This window comes from Molossus molossus, unplaced genomic scaffold (genome assembly GCF_014108415.1).
Source record: "Molossus molossus isolate mMolMol1 unplaced genomic scaffold, mMolMol1.p scaffold_m16_p_9, whole genome shotgun sequence".
Lineage (NCBI taxonomy): Eukaryota > Metazoa > Chordata > Mammalia > Chiroptera > Molossidae > Molossus > Molossus molossus.
This window is the reverse complement of record NW_023425403.1, coordinates 30364696-30385256: the sequence shown is the minus strand read 5'-3', so window position 1 is coordinate 30385256 and position 20561 is coordinate 30364696. Positions and strand designations below refer to the sequence as shown.

Here is a 20561-nt window from a genome sequence, read left to right as displayed (position 1 = left end):
CAGTAATTTCTGGAGTCTGGAGGAATCGGGCTCAGATTTCAGTAACTTTAACCCTATTAGCAAGTTTCTTTGCATGGGGACAAGTGAAACCATCTGTGGGGCTTTAAGAAATTCTGGAGACAGTGTTGTAAAAGGGACCACTCCAGGCCTGGCCCAGAATAGGGCTCCATAAACAAGTATGTGTATTCTTCCCTTGTAGATGAATGGTTGATTATTACTGACCTCATTTTTATTATTATTATTATTTTTATCCTCACCCAAGGGCTTTTTTTTTTTTTTAATCCTCACCCGAGGACATTTTTCTATTTTTTGTTCAGGTAAAGTGGGAGGGAGAGAGAGGAACAGAGAGAGAGAGAGAAACATCGACGTGAAAGGGACACATCGAGTGGCTGCCACCCGCACGACCGACCAGGGCCAGGGACAAACTGCAACCGAGGTACGTGCCCTTAGCGGGAACCGAATCCGGGTCTCTCAGGACCGCAGGCCGACGCTCTAACCGCTGATCCAAACCGGCCAGGGCACCCAAGGGCATTTTTGCATTTATCTTCAGATAGAGCGGGAGGGAGAGAGGGAGGAAGAGAGAGAGAGAAACATCGATGTGAGAGAGACACATTGAGTGGTTGCCACCCACACAACCCCAACCGGAGCTGGGGACAAACTGCAACCAAAGTACATGCCCTTAGTGAGACCCGAGCGTGGGCTTCTTTGGTCCATGGGCCGACGCTATTACCCCTGAGCCAAACTGGCCAAGGCCTGACCTCACTTTTTGTGGATGATACTTCACTTTTTGTGGATGATTTCCCTCAGGAAGACTGCTTGAAGGAGAGCATTAAATTAGATGATGGAGAAAAGGAACAGAAAATAAACAAGTTAGATGAATGAGACAAAATAGCTAGAGACTAAAAGAAACTGGAGAGCCTGGCCAGTGTGGCTCAGTGGTTGAGCATTGACCCATGCACCAGGAGGTCACCAGTTTGATTCCCGGTCAGGGCACATGCCCAGTGGGGGGCATGCAAAGGTGGCCAATCGATGTTCTCTCTCATCGATGTTTCTCTCTCTCTCTCCCTCTCCCTTCCTCTCTCTCTTAAAAATCAATAAAGAGAAAGAAAAGAAACTGGAGAGTGGTTTCTCTGCATGCGTGGTGGGGGGAAAGGTTGTTGGTGAGACCTGTAGGATATGGTTCAATTCTCATGAATAGGCAAGGTAGCCCTGTCCTTGGATTGTCACCCTCCTAAATATTATCATCACACATCATTCGTTATTATTGAAAAGACAATGAAGCAAGCCTAGAGCATATTCTGAAAAAAGGAAAAAGTCATCTATACACCGTCATCCCACTACCATCCTTTCTGAAACACCTGGACTGGCCAGCACTGGGAAATGAAGGCACGGAATGAGACCAAGCTTAGGCAGCCAAATAGTAACAGGGCCAGAGTAGGCCCCAGGCTTCTTGACCTTATCTCAGTCTCGTCCTCTGCAGCAGCTGTCAGACTGTCCACAGTTGTGGTCTCGAGAAAAAGGAAGACTGTGCTGTAGGCCTGGGAGGAGGAGTCAGAGAAAGAACGTTGATAGGTAATTAAGAACTTGGAAAGGAAGCCTAGGAAGAAAGGGTGAGGCTTATTGTTTTTATTAAGAAACATTTGGAATTAAATCTGATTTTAAGTGGAATTTCAGACTCAAGAAGGGTGATCAACTGTTCTCCATCCCCCCTGGCAAGAACAAAACAAAACAAATAGCAGAAGGGATTTGGGCTAGAGTAGGATGAACAATTTCCCTGCCTTTCTCCAAGGTTTGACATTTAGAGGTTAAACCAAACCCTGAATGTAGAGATTACAAACTATGAGTGGTATGAGTATGTAGGTGCTGGGCTAGGGAGTCAGGATCTCAAAAGGGAGACCAACTGAGCTCATGGATAGAAGGCGCGGATCCTACAGCTGGGCCACTATCTTCCATTGGCAGCGACAACAGCGGCACCCAGTGGGGCCAAGTGTAATTGCAATTCTGACCATATTTCCACACCTTTTTACATCGCAGCAGTGAAGTCACCTCACAGAATGTTAATTATACCATAATTCAAAGACTTGCTAGGAATGCCAGGAATTATCTGTGCTTCTTTGATGACCCCATGAAACTATGAATACTTGTGGGAGACTTTTTGCATGGCATCCATTTTGTTAAAATCTGCTCTGCCATCTCCTGCCCCAAGGCAGGATCTCTCTGCATTCTGCATTCCTTTAAGTAACCATTCTTTGCTGATCTCTGCATTTTGCATTTCTTTTAAGTAACCATTTACTCAACAAGCCAGTCTTTGCTGACCTTTTGTTCCTTTTGTAGTATTTCCTGGAATTGCTTCGGGTAAGCGTGGTGCTTCTTGCCCTATATATTGTGTGAATTTCCCCTAAATAAACGAGACTTGATCAAAACCCTGTCTTGTCTCCATTTCTCGTGTCTCTTGTCCCTTCTCATCCTCACTCCCCCTCTAGAGTCCTCGTTGCTCAACCTGCGGGACGGGTCAAATACTTGCCAAAGGAGAACCTCAATACATATGCAGAAATCCCCATAACTTGGAATCCAAACAGGCCCATCTGCCTGATGGCTGGTCTGTTTTCATTCATTCAGCAAACATCCATTGGATACCTATCGTGGGCCAAGAGCTGGCCTGGTCACTGGAGGTTGGAAGACAAAAGATAGTTCTCTAGTTCATAGGCATGGGGGAGATAGTAAACCAAATTGCAATACAGTGTAATTGCTGCCACTGTGAGGATGTTCCCAGGGTGGGAGGAACCCTGGGAAAGGGCCTCTTAGTGGCTTAGGGAGGTCAGGAAGCTTTCAAAGAGGCAGAAATTTGGCTGCAAAGTGCACAGTAAAAGCATTGGTTTAGATTGAGAAGTGGTGAGCCTTAGATACCTGCAGAATATGAGAAAAGGTGTCCACCAGGCAGCTGGCGGTAAAGGTTTGGAGATCAGGAGAGCCTTCTTAGATGGAGATAAGCTTGGGAGTGTTAGCTGTAGGAGGCAGCTGTCCAGGAAGACAGGAGTGGTGGTGTTCAAAGGCTGAACAGAATGGGGCTGTTAGCATCACCAGGAGACGTGAAGCACATACCCCACTGACCCCAACTTCAAGGTTTAGATATATTTCCTAAGTGAACAAGCCAAATCTGGGAGGAGGGAGGGACTGGATATGGCTAAAAGCACACACACACTCTGAGAGCTGTGCCCCACTCTTAAATGTCTCCTTCCATGTGACCGGACCACCTTCAGCATCGTACTTTGGCTGCTCTCTACTCTTTTCGTCTCTCTACAAGAGGAAAGGAGTGCATTTGATTGGTACATTTGGGAAGAACAAACCAGGCATGTTGGAGTCAGTCCTCTTCCTCTTGGGAGGGAGACTGACCTCAGAGCACAAGAAGTCACCTCCTCCATACCACCCACGCTGGGCAGGACAGGCCAGCGCTGACCCAACATCGCTGTCACTCACCCTGAGCAAAAGTATCAAGGAGCCTTCAGAGGTAAACATGCTTTGGGCCTCTGTCTACTGACAGGCTATCCTAATTGACAGTTTGTTTTAAATCTGGGTAAGAATGGTGCTATTATCAGACCACGCTTATTCTAAGAAGACCCCTGAGGCAAAATCTGAAGACAAGCAGGTTAATTTGAAAAGGCTCCTTACACAAACACTTGAAGGTGTAGGGTTAAAGAATAGAGGAGGATAGAACCTGAACGCCAACATTTACATTTTAAGCAGAGGGCAAGAGAGAAAGGGGACTTGTTTCTAAAGGGAAACAGCAGAGAACTAAGAGGACGTAAAGCGTGCGCAATCAGAGGCTACAGTCTGAGAGGGAAGGATGGGCTTCATTTGTACAAAACAGAGCAGTCTTCTTGCTTGTGTATGTAGATAACACTGTAGGGTGGCCCAGAAATGGCTTTAGCTCCTCCTGTCCAAGGTTCTAGAACCTGAGGTTTGGCCAAGTTGGCAGCAAGCTTCCAAGGACAAGCATTTAGTAAGTTAAAAGTAAAAAAAAGTTTGGGACATTTATTGACCTGTTCCTTGAGCAGCGATGCTGAGTGTAACAATGGATTAGCAATGCATTGATGTGATGTCTTTCTGGTCTCTTGCAGTGATATTTAAAATGTGTGTGAACTCTAATTTATTACAAAATTTAAGAAAAACCTCATGCGGAGCCACAATGCACTCAGCAGGAGTTAGAATGCTGCCTCTAGGGGCCTGGCGGCTTTTTTCAAACAATAATATTAGAAATTTCCCTAATGACAGAAATAAGAAATTCACTTTAGAAAACCAGAAAAATATAGTAAAGTATAAAATAAATAAAAAATACTTATGATTCCACCTCCCCAAGATAATGAGTACTAATATTTTGGAGTATTTTCTCCAGTCTTTGCATGTTTTAAAATAAAACTCAGATTTATTTTACTTTGTTTTTTCTATGTAACATATTGTGAACAATCCTCAATGGTTATTACTCTTCAAAAACATGATTTTATTTTTTAATCCTCACCCAAGGATATTTTTGAGGGAGGGAGAGAGAAACATCAATGCAAGAGAAACACATTGACTGGTTGCCTCCTGCATGACTGGGGACCAAGGCCAGGCTGGGACTGAACCTCAACTGAGGTATGAGGTACCTGCCCTTGACCAGAATGGAACCTGCAACTCACTGGTCTGCAGGACGACGCTGTAACCACTGAGCCAAACCGGACAGGGCCAAAACCATGATTTTTAATGGTTGAATAATGTTCCACATAATGAATATACATACCATTGTTTATTTAACTATTACCCTATTTTTTGCACATTTGGATGGCTATCAATTTTTCTCTTGTGAGAGAGAAACCTTGTACATAAATCTGTGCATCTTTGATGATTTCCCTAAGGCAAGTTCCTAGGGGTTGACTCACTGAATCAGAGTCCACTGGCATCAAATACACATATATTAGAATGTTAGTTCTCTGTTCCCAGGTACAAAAGCTCATAAGGCCGTTGTGAAGGCCATTTAAATGATCTTGAATAAGGCTCAAAGAGCAAGACTGAGGATCCTAGCAGTGTCCTGAATGAACCGATTATAAAAAAATCTAAATCAAATACAGGAGTGGCCATAGGAGTTATTAGACTAAATTGGGGAGAAATGGGAGGGAGAATAGGGAAGATGAGAAGAAAGCTGGGGGGCAGAAGGGCGAGAGGTTCTTGCCTGCGCTTCATGGGGGGGGGGGGTGGAGAAGGGAGCTATTGGGAGTTTCCATTATGAGAAACCACAAGTTACTGCTCCATCCTAGGATACCTCATGGCTCCTTCCTGATGTTTGCAGTCACAGTTGAGATTAGACAGATTATACAGGATGACCAGCACATGGCATATAAGCCCCAGAAATGTGCTTTTCTTTCTGCTACACCCTAATGACTCCCACAATGATGACGATACTCGGGACATAGACTAGCCAGCTGTATAGTTCAATGAAACTACCAAATAAAGGCTGAATTTAAACTACCTATGTTCATATATAGATTACTGTATCAACACAAAATGTTTGGCTCTTTAGCTCTGCTATAAAAAATAAAAGAGCACAGGAAAGGAAAAAAACACAAATCTATTTCCTTCCCATTTAATTCAGGCCATAAATACAACTAACTTCATCAGGTAAATAACTAATGAATTAATTAGAAGTACATCTCATCAGTGCTTCCTTGTATTTCCTTATGACCCTCATCATTTCTAGCCCCTACCTTTAACAACACTAGACTGAAATGTTCCATAGAACACTCTTCTTAACACAGCAGTTAGCCGCCGACCCACAGGGCTCATTCCTCTGCTCCAGACCATAAAGAAACCCCCCACCTTCACCCCACCCCCACCCTGCATGCAGCTGTATATAAAGTTCATCCAGTAAGATACAGAGTTACCTGGACGCAGGTGTCAACAAGACAGTAAGTTTGTTGCTTACCTCCCTCACTCCCTTTTCCTTCCCTGTTATACTTTATCTCCTGTAATGGTGGTTCAACCCACAAAAACAGTGAGAAACTGTGAGAAAATTACATCATGTAGTTAGTATCATAGATATTTTCTGACAAAAGTGTGGTTGGAATTGGGGTTCTAGTAAAGATGATCTTTCGTGGTAAGGGGAAATCCTTGCAGCACTTAAATTTTTTAAAAAGCAACCATGTGTAGTTGTTTTTTAAGATGACTCATTTGGAAATTGTGCAAAGAATATGAACAGGCAAATCAGAAAAGAAACAATCAGTGCCCACATGAAAACAGCTTCCTCTCACTGGCAACTGGGGAAATGCAAGTTAAAACAAGCTGCCATTTTTCACCTCTAAAACTGGTGAAAATGTTCAAGTTTGATAACATTCAATGTTACTAAGGATGTGGGGCAGTGGGCCCTCCTAACAACCACTGGTAGAATTACAAGTTAGTACAAAATGTCCGAAGGGCCACTTTGTACAACGTATCAAACGTACATGCCCCGACTCAGCAGTCTCACTTCCAGAAACCTATCCTATACAGAACTGCACCAATACAATAGCCACATTTGGCTAAATTTAAATAAAATAGTATTAAAAATTGAGTTTTTCCACTGACCTAGTTACATTTCAAGTGCTCAACAGCCACACGTGCCTGATGACCACCACATGGGGCAGTGCAGACAGGGACTGTTCACTATCACAGAGTTCTACTGGTGCTGCTATGGAAGTGGGCAAAAATAAACGGACAAAGATAATCAATGCAGCATTGTCTGTAAAGCAAAAAATCAAATACAGCAAAGTGAGGAATAGTTAAATGTCACATTTATACTCAAGTATAAAATTAAAAAAATGAGACAAATCTATATGAACAAACAAAAGGGCTCTATATTTTAAATGTAAAAGTATATTGTGAAACAAAATGTGCATTTTATCATAGATATAAATATGTAATCTCTAAAGACATGGAAAAATATCTGCAAGGATATATATCAAACTTTTAGTGGTAGCAGAAGAAATAGGGTTTGGAGAGAGGAATGACAATTTTCACTTTAATTTACATCTAAATTGAATTTGTTGCAACCAGTACATATTCTATGTTTAAAAATTTTTTTCCCAAAAGTTCTACTTTTAGAAAAATGACTTACCAGTAAGCCATGATCATAATCTATTCTTTTTTTTTTTTTTGCCTACCTGGTATTTCCATTCTTTATTATTTTTCTAGACCTAGTAATCAAAAACATTTCCTGAGGCCTGGGAGGAGCCACAGATGTGCCAGCCTCCAGCTTTGGTCTCGTTCTACCACTTTTTTCCCTACAGTACTTTCCCCACAACTGAATTCTTTCTTTTGCAGGCCTTTTGATCACTCACACCCTCACTCTTTCTCCAAACTACCAATCTGATACTACTTTATCACATGCTTAAAGAAGCCAGTACCTCAACAGATGAGCTTCTGCCCAACAAAACAAAACTCATGGTTTTACTCCTTGGCCTGAGTGTAGAGGAGCAGTCAGAGTGAGGTAAACTAAAGGGGAAGGGACAGGCAATGACACAGATATTTCAGACATACCACTTTAGGTATAAATCCCACCTATGAGAGTACTTTTCAAAGCAAATCACATCAAATATAAGAAAACCACCACTAGTAAGTCAGATGAATGATTATGTTAAAATGTGATGGGTTTATTTTATTTTACTCTGATGCAAAACCAAAGATTGCACTACAGCACAGAGACCAATATATTAAAAGGTCATGAAAAGTGGTGTGGGACATGCAGGACGTGATGTACAAACTGGAGGATCAAGTTATTTCCTTTACAACATGACACTACATTGTCGCTGAGGAACACATTTAAATAATACTGCAGAACTGAACTAAAATGTGGCACACACATGACAATTTCCAGGCATGCCTTCAAGCACCTCCCTTAGGATGGACTTGCAATCTCTAGACTTCAGTGTGGGGAGGATTACCATTCTTTGGAAGAATAAAAAGTTCACACTTTTGAAATTTCAGAGAAGAATTTTAAGGCCAAAACATAGTGGGTTCATTTCTCTTCATCTCCAGGGAGAAATCTGATGCTTTATTCAAAACTGCATTAAGCTTCTAGTTCAAATCCCAACCCAACCTTGTGACCTCCAGCATTGAAGTTCTTTCCATCGATTAAAGCTGATAGGGTCAGTTTAACTCCTAGGAAGAAGAAAACACCACAATCATTTGTGACAAGTCTTAGAATCAGATCTGTATTTTCTAGAAACAATGGGTGGAATCAATGGCTTGGATTACAGCTGTGTGTAAGAGGTACAAACATACAGCTATTACTACAGGGTTATCTATAATAATCTAATCTGTAATGAGTAAAGCATAATCACAGCAAACTTTATGTGGATTTCAGGGTTAGGAATAGAGTGATCAACCAAATTCACAAGCCAGAGTGACCAAGTTATACTTAGAAATACGTAAAAATTTTAAAGCAAGAGTACTTGATCTGTTTTACTTTGCATGAACAACCAAATGTTATGAAATGGTCTGAATCAGCCTACAGTGATTACAGGTTGTTTTTGTAGGTTATTTTCATTATTCCTCTGTTACCTTCTACTCTTACCCCATTGTTATTCATTTCTTTACTTACCTGGTCGAAGAGTCTGAGTATAACCCAGTCCGATCAGGCTGGCATTATTTACTTTAGCCTAAGAATAGAAGATGAAATAGAAACAGTAAGAAAACAATTTCATAATATATAAGTCCAGCATGACCACAACTTCATGCATCAGATTTCCAAAGCTAAAGCACCTTAGGGTCAATCCAGAAGGTGGCATTGACAATTTAATAAAAAGATAAATCTTTTAAGAAGAAAACTGGTGGTGACAGCAGAGACCTTGAGAACACATGCTTAAAGGCCTCAAGCAAGTATTTTTAAAACACTATGCAACCAAATACCCCTGTGTACTGAATTCTGAGATACCAGTTTACAATCTTTGGTTAGAGCATCAACTCTGGTGAGACAGATCTGGTTCAAATCTTGGCACTGCCACTTATTTTGTGACCCTGGACAAGTTACCTGACCTCTCCAAGCCTCAGTTCTCTCATCTGTAAAATGGTGATGAGACTACTACTCACCACCTATAGTAGTTGAGAGGATTAAGTGAGATAATACATGTAAATCCCTTAGCACAGTACCATGAATTTATAAATAAGAAAATTCTGAGGCCAAAGAGAGAAAATGACTTAAGAAGGTCAGACAACAGCGAAATACAGGAAAAACTAGGACTAGAACCCAATTTCCTGACTTGAGGTGTAACACTCTTTTCACTAAACAAAGACTAGCTCATTAGTTAAAAACATGCAGACTACAACCATATCACAACTTTCATGACCAACTCAGACGAAACCCTAAGAGCAGGCACAATCTGGTAGCACATTCTTACAGAGAGAGAAGTTCTACAGTCCAACTTGTATTTAGCAGCAATGCCAAAACGGGTGTTGTTACTGCCAGCTGTCCAAGCAAGGTTTATTGATGTTTCAATCTTCTCATTAACCTTCTGGTAGATAGACCCTCCAAATTCAGTGCCATCATTCCTGTTTTCATGGTATAAGAAAAAGTCATCAATTCTAGTTTGTACCAGTTATGATATGGAAACAAATTCTAAGACTATCTAAACAAGGATCTCATTTTGCAACTACAGATTTCAGCAAACTTCTAGCATAAATGATCACCAAACAAAAAAGGAACTAAATCCAGTTATGTAATTTAACGACCTAATTAAAATGTAGTTAACACTTGATTCATTTACTTGTCTCCTCCACAACATAAATTTCTTAGTCACAATTAAGTTATGCACAAAGGCAGATACCTCAGGTAAATATGACCTATTGGTCTCTCTGAAATGTCCAGAGAATTTATAAACTTCAAAGTTGAGTTCAACAGATTCCACATAAAATATATGCAGTAGTACAATTATGGGAATAAAGCCAAATCTGAATTTCATTTAAAACAGAGTCCTAGAGTTAGAAAGCACCCTCCCTACAATATCTAGGGTGCACTGCTCCCGACAAGTGCCTAAATTATTCCAACTATCCCAGAAATTATTTCCTAAGTTTTCATGATAATACTGTTTCTTCAATTGTAATGCCACTACCTATACCACTGTTTGACTTTACTTTAGTCATCATAAATGAATTAGAATGTCTAGTAGAGAGCAACATGGAACACTTCAAAAACACACAGCTCATCCTTTGTTTTCTCTTCCTAGTATAGTAGCAGTGCCCAGTAACCCAAGAAATAAAATACAAAAGTTTTATTTTATTATTATTTAAACGATGTTTTTATTGATTTTTTAGAGAGAGAGAAACATCGATCAGCTGCCTCCTGCATGCCCCCCAGCAGGGATTGAACCCACAACCTACGCATGTGCCCTGCCTGGAAATCGAACCGAGACCTCTCAGTCCATGGGATGGCACTCAATCCACTGAGCCACACCAGCCAGGAAAAATACAAAAATTTTGAAAGTTCACATTCATTTCACCAATAGGGTGTGGCCTACAGAACTGAATCCAGAATTGCTTTGAGGACCTGCTATTCCTGACCACGGGTCTGAAAACCTCCAGAGAATTACTGGGGATGCTCCAGGACACTCAGATCAATTTGGTGATTGTTCTTCATGATCCAAACAGACCTGTTTCAGGATACTGCCAAGCTGAGTAGGGAACAAGAGGAAGCAGGAACATCTCCAAAGGATCCCTTGTATCAGGAGGTGACATATCCTGGGCTCTCTCCCTCCCAATGCTTCTTCTACAGATTCTAGAGCTTCACAAAGTTTGGGGTACAGGCTGAGAGGCCAGCAACTACCAGAAGCACAGTGCAATGCACCAAGTGCACTAACCTCTGGCAATGTTTTGCTGACCATGAAAACAGTGCAGCGAGGTTGGCTGTCCAAGGCATATTAAATGCAAGCACCATCATTTCTAACCTTCTCGACATGCTAATGGCTACCAACTTTTTGGGTGACTGTATTGGCATTAAAGGAGGAATGAACTATAAACACTCACACATGAGTGTGCAGCTGGAAGTCTGCAGCCTTGTAACCCAGGGCGAAATTATTCTGTGACAGTTTAGACTTGGCTGTGTCAAAACTCATCTGATAACCAGCAAGCCAGCCTTCAAAGGCTAACACAGCCCAGCCATAGATGGTTGGGCCAGAAAAATCTATATCAACATTACTGCCAAGACTGAAACAATCCCGTTTGTAGGAGGCCTTCAATTTCCCACTCTTCTTTCTGTGAAAAACAAACATAACATAATGTAAACAACAAGAGTTTCTACTACTGTCCAGGAATCTTTACAGTAAGATCCCCTCTCCCCCCTCAGAGGCAGATGGCACACATATAGCAAAAATGTTTCAAATAATTTAGCTCTACAAATATAAGTGTTAGTATTAGAAATATATGTACTATTTTTACCTATTCCTCACTATCAATTCAAATGATGGGGTACTTCATGATTAATTTCTTGAAGGCATGAGCAAAAGTATAAAAAGGAATAAGACATTTCAGTACCAAATAGTCTGAATATATATGTATATGTACAAGAAGACAAACTTCTTTAAATATTTTCAAATGGCCAAATGCTACAAAAGGTAACAACATCCAGCATACTTCACTTCTAAATTATTAACCTGTCATGGAGAAAAGTGTACTTTTTTTCTTAAAGGGTACAGCCCTTTGGTAAGCATATTTATTTCCTTAGGTTTCGTGTTCTCTCCATAGACAATGTTAGACAGATGGAAGAGAAGTGTGTAGGGTTGAAGGACAACACTGAAATTAGTTTTTAATAATCTGTTCTAGTCTAATCAGGCCTCTTAATGAGAATATTTGTCCTAAAGATAACTAAAGCACGTGGCAGGAAGGACACACCTGTTGTTACAGCTAAGAAATGCCACTCTACCTTCACCTAGCACCTCTGTCCTTTTTGATAGCCTTGGTCGATGACAGGCAAATAGGAAACAACACCATCCCCATTTTTTAGATAAAAAAATTGAACCTGAGAAGTTGGGAGGACTTATAAAGGCTAAGAAAGCAAGTCAATAGCAGAACTACTAGTTATAGTGTTCTACAGTCAGGAGAATACACTGTTTTCTTAAGAACTTCTCAGCAAAAGACCCCATCCATGAATCTTTAGAATCACTTAAGAAATATCTATAGTCAAACCCTTCTAGTTCCTAAACTTTTTCTAATATATGCCTCTTTGGACTAGATTTATGTTTTTGTTCATCTATTTGTTTTCAAATAAAATTTTTACCCTGCCTCAAGGGAGTCTTCCTTTCTCTTTACTGCATACGCAAGGTCTCTAATAATCTTAACAGTAACCTCCTAAACTCTTCTGCATCAAAATTTTTTATTGCGACTCCTTACTCTAAACCCCTCTATGCCTACAAGCTAAAAAACATTTCAGAAAATAAGTTTGGATAATTACCCTGTGTTCGGTACAAATGTGGTATCAAGAGTCAGTTTCAACCCTTCAGCCAACTGAAAAATAAAGATTTAAAATTAATGATTAGTAACTTTCAATTCTTAGTTTGACTCAAGAAACCAATTCTAAAGTTCCCTCTAACAAAAAAAAAGGAAGTCATTAAAGAAAGACGAATATTAAATTATTTAATAAATTACCTCTTTATCCTTCTTTGTCCCTTTACCCCTCTCCCCTCACCCCAGGCTTTATCTTGATTCTCTCACCAAAAAAAAGGTTAAAATATAAAGGTCAAATTCTCTTCCAACCAGTAATGTAAATCATAGTACAAAAACAATAAAAATCCCAATATAACAAAATAATATTGTTACTCTCAAAATTATTGTAATAAGACAACCTGATATTCAACAAGCCAAGTTAAGTACTTCATTCAATTACACATATATTACCTTTACATGATAATGTACATATAGACAAACTTAAAAAAATAGTGCCCTGTACATAATAGGCCCTTGACAAATAACTGATAGATTTTCTCTTTGAAAACATTACAGAATTTTAGGAACATTTTTCTGTCAAGTCAATTTTGCAATGACTAAAAAACAAAATTAAAACGAAATCACCACAAATAGTTTGATCTACCCAGGAGAGGTTTAGATGTATCACAGAATTAAGTAGAACAGTTCAGAATAAAGATGCAGTGTTAATTATGTACTCACAAACAAAGTCCTACTTTCTATAAACCTAAGATACCAAAAAAGGCCATGTACAAAAAAAAAATATGGCTACTGGATAGGTTAGGTTATAAGATTTCATTCAGATTATATTCGGGGTTTGTTCATCATCTTATCTGCAAGATAAATTTTAACATACAAATATCTGCTAATGCTTTCTCTTACCTTATTCTCCAAAGAGATTTCTGTTCCAAGAGTATTGTCTGTGTTCCATTTTTGGGTGAAGGTAAGTCCATAGTTACAGACCTTGTATTTGGTCTCTAGGTTGCCTGATGCTTTCCCTGTGTCAGTATAAGCATGACCAGAAGTAGAAAATTCCTGAGCAATAAAAACAATTACTTTAAAGGGAGCTCATCAAACTGTTTCAGAAAGCAGTGTTCAATGCACTAGACACCAGTACAATTAACATCTTTTAGATCTTTCCATTACTCCACCTCTTCTGTTGATATTTTTTGTTTCATATACTCTCTTACTAAATGGAAATCTTAAATTCCCTCCTTTAAAAGAGATGTTTCTTAACTGAAAATAAATGCTTTTAATAAAATGACAAAAATATAGAATCTTAAACATTTTACTTTCATGGCCTGAAAAAGATGTTTTCCATCATCATTTAAACTATTAGTTAATGTTAAAGTCCTTAAAATTCCCAAATCAGTGGAAACACCAGCCTCTCTCCCCTCTTTTAATAGGATCAGAACTCTATCATATTAAAAAAATTTATTTATTTTTATTGTGATAAAATACACTTAAAATTTACAATTTTAATCATTTTTAAATGTACAGTTCAGTGGCATTTAGTACATTCACACTGTTATAAAAATTTTAGTCCACAAAACTATTTATACATTTTTCAGCATAAACAATTTTAATATTTGAAAGTGTTTGTCCATTTTTTATAACTAAATGCAATGTTAAAATTTATCCCTCTTTCTCCATTCTCCCCTTGTCTACCTTTTAAAGTGCTTCCTATCAAACAGTTACTATGAGTACCTTAAAATAGATCCTCCTCCCTACTTAGGTGTCATTTCAGTCATGTGACAATAAGCAATTAGATATAGATATCCTTCTGGGGAAGCAAACAGTCAACACCTGTCACTGACAATCTATGAACTGTTAAAAAAAAAAAACATTCTTATTGGCCCTGTTTTTAAAGAACATTTCTGAAATGCTGCCACCCCCAACCAGTTATATTTCATTGCCTGCAACATGAATCCTCCCTTTACCAAATATCCTGCCTCTCTAACTCTGGTTCTAGGCTGATGAAACAACTGGGAAACTCCGATCTGTCTATCAACACCACACACAAAGTTTTCAAAGAGAATTATCATGCTGCACATTTAGGGCAAGGCCATAGTAAAAAATGATAAAAAGCCAATCATGTTTAACAGTTCACACAATTATTTAATTTGACCAGCACTTTCTTTTAGTAGATCCAACTAACCCATGTTTTATTTTTTACATTTATCTTTCATAAACTAGAAAGTATAGCAAATACAAATATTAATTTTGGTGCTCAAAATTAAGGTAAAAGAGTAGTTAGTCTACCTTTCTTCCTTGTTATCATTTCTTAGTTTGAAGCTTTGTCAAAAGTCTAAAATACCAGACACAAATCTCAAAGAGAAGGTTAGTATTTTTCTAAGGTCAGTTCCAAGCTCATAATTGCTTGTTTTTGTCTAATTTCATAATTAGATCAAACAGTGCTAAATATACTTATAACATGCACATAACATCTACAGCGCTACATTAAATGCTAGAAAGCAACAAAACCATTTTAAAATGTTTCTGTTAAATAGATGGCATGTGATAAAAATATCAAGATGCAATCTAAGAAATCTGGAGCAATAGATGTAACTTATCATGAATCAGTACCAGAAACCAAAAGCAGCAATAAAAACAAGCACACAAATATGCTGTTTTTCTTACCATCTGAATAAATATTCCCACAGCACAGCAGCGTGAAAGGGAGATAAAATTTTAGTTGATGGTTTTTGCAACACAAACCTAACTTGAGTAAATTCTGAAACACTACTCAAAATGAGTCTATTTATATTTTAACAGAACCATATATAATACTGTATACTCATCCTAGTAGAGTAGCTGCATATATATATTTATTCACCACTAGAAAACCCAGGGAGTGAATGACAGTGACAAATCAGGATTATACTGACTACAATGCAAAGTATTGTAACAATGCACATACCTCTTGCCCTTTTAATTTTTTTAAAAATCCTCACCTGAGGATATTTTTCCATTGCTTTTAGACAGAGTGGAAGGGGGGGGGAAGGAGGGGGGAGGGAGAGAGAGGGAGAGGGAGAGGGAGAGGGAGAGGGAGAGGGAGAGAGAGAGAGAGAGAGAGAGAGAGAGAGAGAAATATCCATTGGCTACTCCCCACACGACCCCACCAGGGCCAGGGATCAAACCTGCAACCCAGGTACATGCCCTTGACAGGGAATCAGGGAATCAATCGAACTTGAGACCCTTCAGTCTGAGGGCCGACACTCTAACCGCTGAGCCAAATGGGCCAGGGCTTGCCCTTCTAATTAAATAATTATATCTAGAAATAAAATGTGTATTGGTTGGAATAGGTAATACTAAAAAAGATGCAACCAATAAGGAGAAATCAGAGAATGAGGTGAATGTAAAGGTAATCGAGTTGCTGAGACTTACTTAATAAAAACTCTCGTTAATGATGCTTTGAAAATATGCATATATCTTTTACTATATTCTTAACTTCCAGTAAAAAAAACTTTATGAACATCAATAAAAACTGTAAACTAATTTCTACATGCATTTTATTTCTACATTTGCTTCAATTAATCAAGAAGGGACAGAGACTAAAATTAATTTATTCTTGTAAAAGGGTGATAAAACTTGCATGAACCCAATACAGTGAAAAGAAAGTTTTCGGCGCCCACACTCATGAAGGGATAATGATATGGCATGGGTCAAAATATATATATGTATATGTATATACACACACATACACATACTGTATCTTTTGAGAGTAAGGCTAAGAATAGTCTAATTATGACAAAAACAAAATTCAACCTGATTGTCTATAAGTGGCTGAATGAGGATTCTCACTAAAATCTGAGAGTGGAACAAAGCTTTGGGAAGAGAGCACAGAGCCAAAAGTATGCTGCGCTTCACATAACTAGACTAAACACTGATTTTTTTTTTTTTTTTTATCCTCACCTGAGGATATTTTTCCATTTTTTGTACAGATAGAGCGGGAGGGAGAGAGAGGAAGGGAGAGAGAGAGAGAAACATCGACGTGAAGGGACACATCGAGTGGCTGCCACCCGCCTGACCAACCAGGGCCGGGGACAAACTGCAACCAAAGTATGTGCCCTTAGCGGGAACCGAACCCGGGTCTCTCCGGACCGCAGGCCGACGCTCTAACCGCTGAGCCAAACTGGCCAGGGCTGATTTTTTTTTAAACAGGTTCCTTTCAGTTAATCAGGCTACATCTATTGAAAATATATTAGGTACTTACCACTCCACTACATGACTTGGTTCTCAGATCTATTTTGACCATGCCAAACCCTAGACACACACACAAAAACACAGTTATGTACAAAATGTGACATTCACTCAACTTAGAAATTATGAAAATAGTCCATAATATCTTCCACATGGAAAGTACACAGTATTCTCATTAAGTGAGAATCCCACGAGAAACGGAATTATAATGAAATAATTTAAGCATAATTTTAAACCCTTCAAAATAATAGATATATTTTAAAACTATAAGTTAAAGAATAAATTAATGAAAAGAATATGTACTATCTGAGAACCAAAATTATTAGAAAATACTATGCAGATCTATATACAAGCTTAGAATATACACAATGAACTTTACTCGTTAATAAAAAAAAAAACACACAAATGTGTACAACACAAAAAATTAAAAGTTTAAAGACTAAGCTTTAAAAACTAAAAAGAAATATCTATTTGGATTAAAGAATATATGTTACTCCTAAGATGTCGAAAGTTTTATCTTCACTCTCACAGAAACATTGCCATTATGTGGAGAAGGAAAAATATACCCCCTTTAACTGTCCCCGGGGACTAGCCAGAGAAAGTATACGTATTACAGATTTGTATTATTTAGTCTTACAGATAATATTAACTGTGTGTGTGTGTAGAGTTTTTAAACCTGTGGGACTCTTCTAAAATTGAAGTCTAATAACCTGTTAATAGTTATCCCCTTAAATTTTGTGAGACATAAATATTGACTTAACCTTATTTTACTTACACAGTAGCACAGTAAAGCATTCAATACTAACCCTTACCCAAAACTGGAAATTTACAATAGCATACTTACCATATCCTTTGTTGAAGACATCCTTGGCAGCCTTTCCTAGGTCACAGTAAGTTGGTGTGTTACACATATCTTATAAAGAAAAATGGGGACAGTGGAATAAAAACAACCATTTAGTATTTATTCACCCTTAGTCCTACTAGTTAGTGCTGTGAGAAGAGTTATTCGGTTTTCTCTTCCTTTGCTCATGAATGCTTATATACTAATGCAAGCCAAGCTGAGAAGGCACCCTGCTCCTTTAAAAGGAGCTTTCCCAAACACAGAAGAATAAAAGAGTTTTTCAGCAGAGTCAGAGATCATCTTCTGATTGCATTTCAAAGAAAAGACATTTCTTACAGGCTGAAGGATAAATGTGCTAATTTACCTTTTGACTTTAAAAAAAGGAAAATTTATATTAGAAAAACATTTCTTGGGCTCTTATAAAGCCAAAGAGCTGGCTAAGGTGATGAGGTAGATTTGTTAAGGAGCTGTAAGCTTAAACAGATGCATTAAAAATGTTCAGGGTTAATATTTTTGCCACTCTAAAATTCAGCTCTTAAAATAAGAATCACCATACTACTAACTGAAACGTAATCATCCAGAATATGCCCTCTCTCAAAGCTCTTCTTAAAATAAAGTGCTATAATCTAACCCATTAACCAGAAATAGAAAAAATTGTACCTGCAGTAATCTGTTTACCCAAAATTGATATACATTCTAAAGTTAAAGCCTTCAAAATCACAAGGTGCCTTGAATTTTCATCTTGCCTACTTAATAGTTACCCAGCTTTTCTATGGCCAATATGACTCTCAGTTCTATCAACACTGCTGTACATACCATTCCTTTGCCCGCTTCCTGAAGCAGTCTCAAAAGACACGTGTAAACAATTGTAGAACCACCAGAAGCAGCCCTATTAGCTCCAAATACTATACCAGAAAATTTCAGAGCACCAGCTAGCCCTTGCTTGCAATTACTGTGCTTACACATTCAAACTAATATTTATTCATCTTTAGCCTAAATTTTTGCCTAGTGTAACAACACTTGTAATGCACTTAATTGTGAATTCATTAAAAACTTGTTCCTTAACCTAAATCTGTCAAACATGACAGACATTATATGTTAAGGGAACAGTGTAACACACACACATAAAGTTAGGAGGAAAGAGTAAAGATGAAAGAGTCAGGGTAAAGGTATTGACTCATACTATAATAAAACTTTTTTTCTGAGCCACAGAGTTTCAGAGTTCACATCCAGGGCAATTACTTTACAATTCAGTTCCTTGTATTCAATTAATTGATTCTACACGTTCCGCACGGCCAATTGCAATCTAGTGTTACTTTTAATGATCACAACTGGTTCTAGTATCTGTCGAAATTTTGCAAAAGACTATAATTTGCAGAGGTAGGTACAGAAAAGCAGGCACTATACAGTCAGATAGAAATGTTAAGGCTTTACAGTCTGATTTTTCAACTACTGACCAAAGGCAAGGTGCACTTACATGTTTAGAAACATCCATCTAGGGACTTATCACAATCTTTTAGCATTTTGCCTTCCTTTTCAAAACCAATGCCAGACACGTTGCAAAAGTCGCGCAGCTGGTTTAAGTTTGCTATCTGATCTCACGTCTGCCTAGTTCAAGCTTACTTTTTCAGGCCCACTATTCTGATGGGAAATGCACGACTGGTATGATCAAGCAAAAAATCGAGAAGACACAGAGACTTCACGTTACTGGAGAGTACAGCTATCATCGCTTATTTCTATTAGAGCTACAAAAATGCACTTGTTATTTGTAGACATGCACAATGTACCGAGATTGCATAAGATGCAGACCGGGGAGAGGAGGGCGTTAACTAGGTAATACTGCTTAACACAATAACTACACGGTAAAGACCCTGTTTTAGTCCTCGTTTCTCCTTTTTAAGTTGCAAATACAGCGTCCTCCCTTTGGCGATAAGGAGTGGAAGGGCTCCCATGATGCTGGACAACAACTCCAGCGAGGAAGCTGGGGGCGGGGAGGAGGTTTGGGGTTCGAGGACCCAACTTCCTTAGAAACTAACCTCCCTTCTGGCCTGACTCCTGGAAACAAAGTCCCGCGGGCACACCAGGCGGAGGGTAGGTTGCGGCTCGGTGCTCGGAGCACCTCCTGCCCCCGCCGGCGCAGCGGCTCCATCACCTGAGGTGGCCAGGGGAACAAGGTCCCCTTTTGCCCTCCGCGGCCCGACCGGGCCCGCGCCCCGTTAGGCTGCTCTCTCCCTCCTGTGCCCTCCCTTAGGCCCGCCTCCCGTCGGGTCCCCTGCTCGGAGGCGCCCCATCGCCCCCTCACCCCCGGCCCAGCCTGGCCCCCGGCCTCAGCTCTCCTCACCTCCACCCAGAGAGCAGGTCGCTGCTCCGCCAGGGCAACGCTGAAGGTCTTCTTCAACCAACGCCGTCCGCGCCTGCGCGGCCTTACTCCCCCCGCGGCGCCTGCGCGCCCCTGCTTCCCCTCGCACCGCGTTTGCGCCGTGGTGTCACACCGGGGTCGCGCGCCGCGGAGCTGCGTGCGGGGAGGAACAACTGGGACGAACCAACACCACCAACTGTCTGGGTCTGTGTGCGCGCGTGCGCGGCAGGAACCAGCGCGCAGGTAGCCAGGGTGGAGGTTGACGCGAGGCGGGGGGCATCCTGGGGGAATCGCACCTTTGTCCCTGGAGGGGCTCGCTCCCGCGAGGACGCCCGGAGGTTACTAGTTACTGTTGCCATGGGAGGGGCCGCGGGGAAAGCGGGCGAAGGAGACTTGGTACTCTTCTGCTCGAATGCTAAAGCCTGGCACGTCACACCCGGGCCGTTTCATTCTGGCGAGCACCTTGCAGATCTTTATGGAAAAGTCTCCGACTGGGTAAAATTCAAGAATGTGGCCCCTAGGTCATCTCACTTTAAGGATGAGAAAAACTTGAGCCCCGAGGGGGGTAAGTGACGTCAGCTATTCAAGATCACACAGGCAGCGGAAGGTGGATTATAATTCAAAGTGGGAGAGATTTTTAGAGAAGAATACCAACTAATAAACGTAGAAGAAATTATAGATATAGAAAATCACCACTTT

At 39.8% G+C, this 20561-nt stretch overlaps 1 protein-coding gene across 6 annotated transcripts; it reads right to left on the bottom strand.

The window, feature by feature from the left end:
* Window positions 1-7329: 7329 nt before the first annotated feature.
* On the bottom strand, window positions 7330-19969 carry VDAC3 (voltage dependent anion channel 3). Of its 6 annotated transcripts, none has more exons than XM_036249928.1 (10): window positions 19845-19969; window positions 17507-17575; window positions 16676-16725; window positions 15100-15102; window positions 13342-13494; window positions 12449-12501; window positions 11026-11253; window positions 9405-9555; window positions 8609-8666; window positions 7330-8166 (listed from the first exon to the last, which is right to left on the bottom strand). In XM_036249928.1, the coding sequence occupies exons 2-10, from the start codon at window positions 17571-17573 to the stop codon at window positions 8075-8077; spliced, it is 855 nt and encodes a 284-aa protein (XP_036105821.1). In that variant the 5' UTR covers window positions 17574-17575; window positions 19845-19969; the 3' UTR covers window positions 7330-8074. The 6 variants fall into 6 exon arrangements, with proteins under 6 accessions (XP_036105821.1, XP_036105824.1, XP_036105823.1 ...); XM_036249931.1 differs by lacking the exon at window positions 19845-19969 and adding an exon at window positions 19540-19667; XM_036249930.1 differs by lacking the exon at window positions 19845-19969 and adding an exon at window positions 18981-19074.
* Between the last annotated feature and the right edge of the window lie 592 nt (window positions 19970-20561).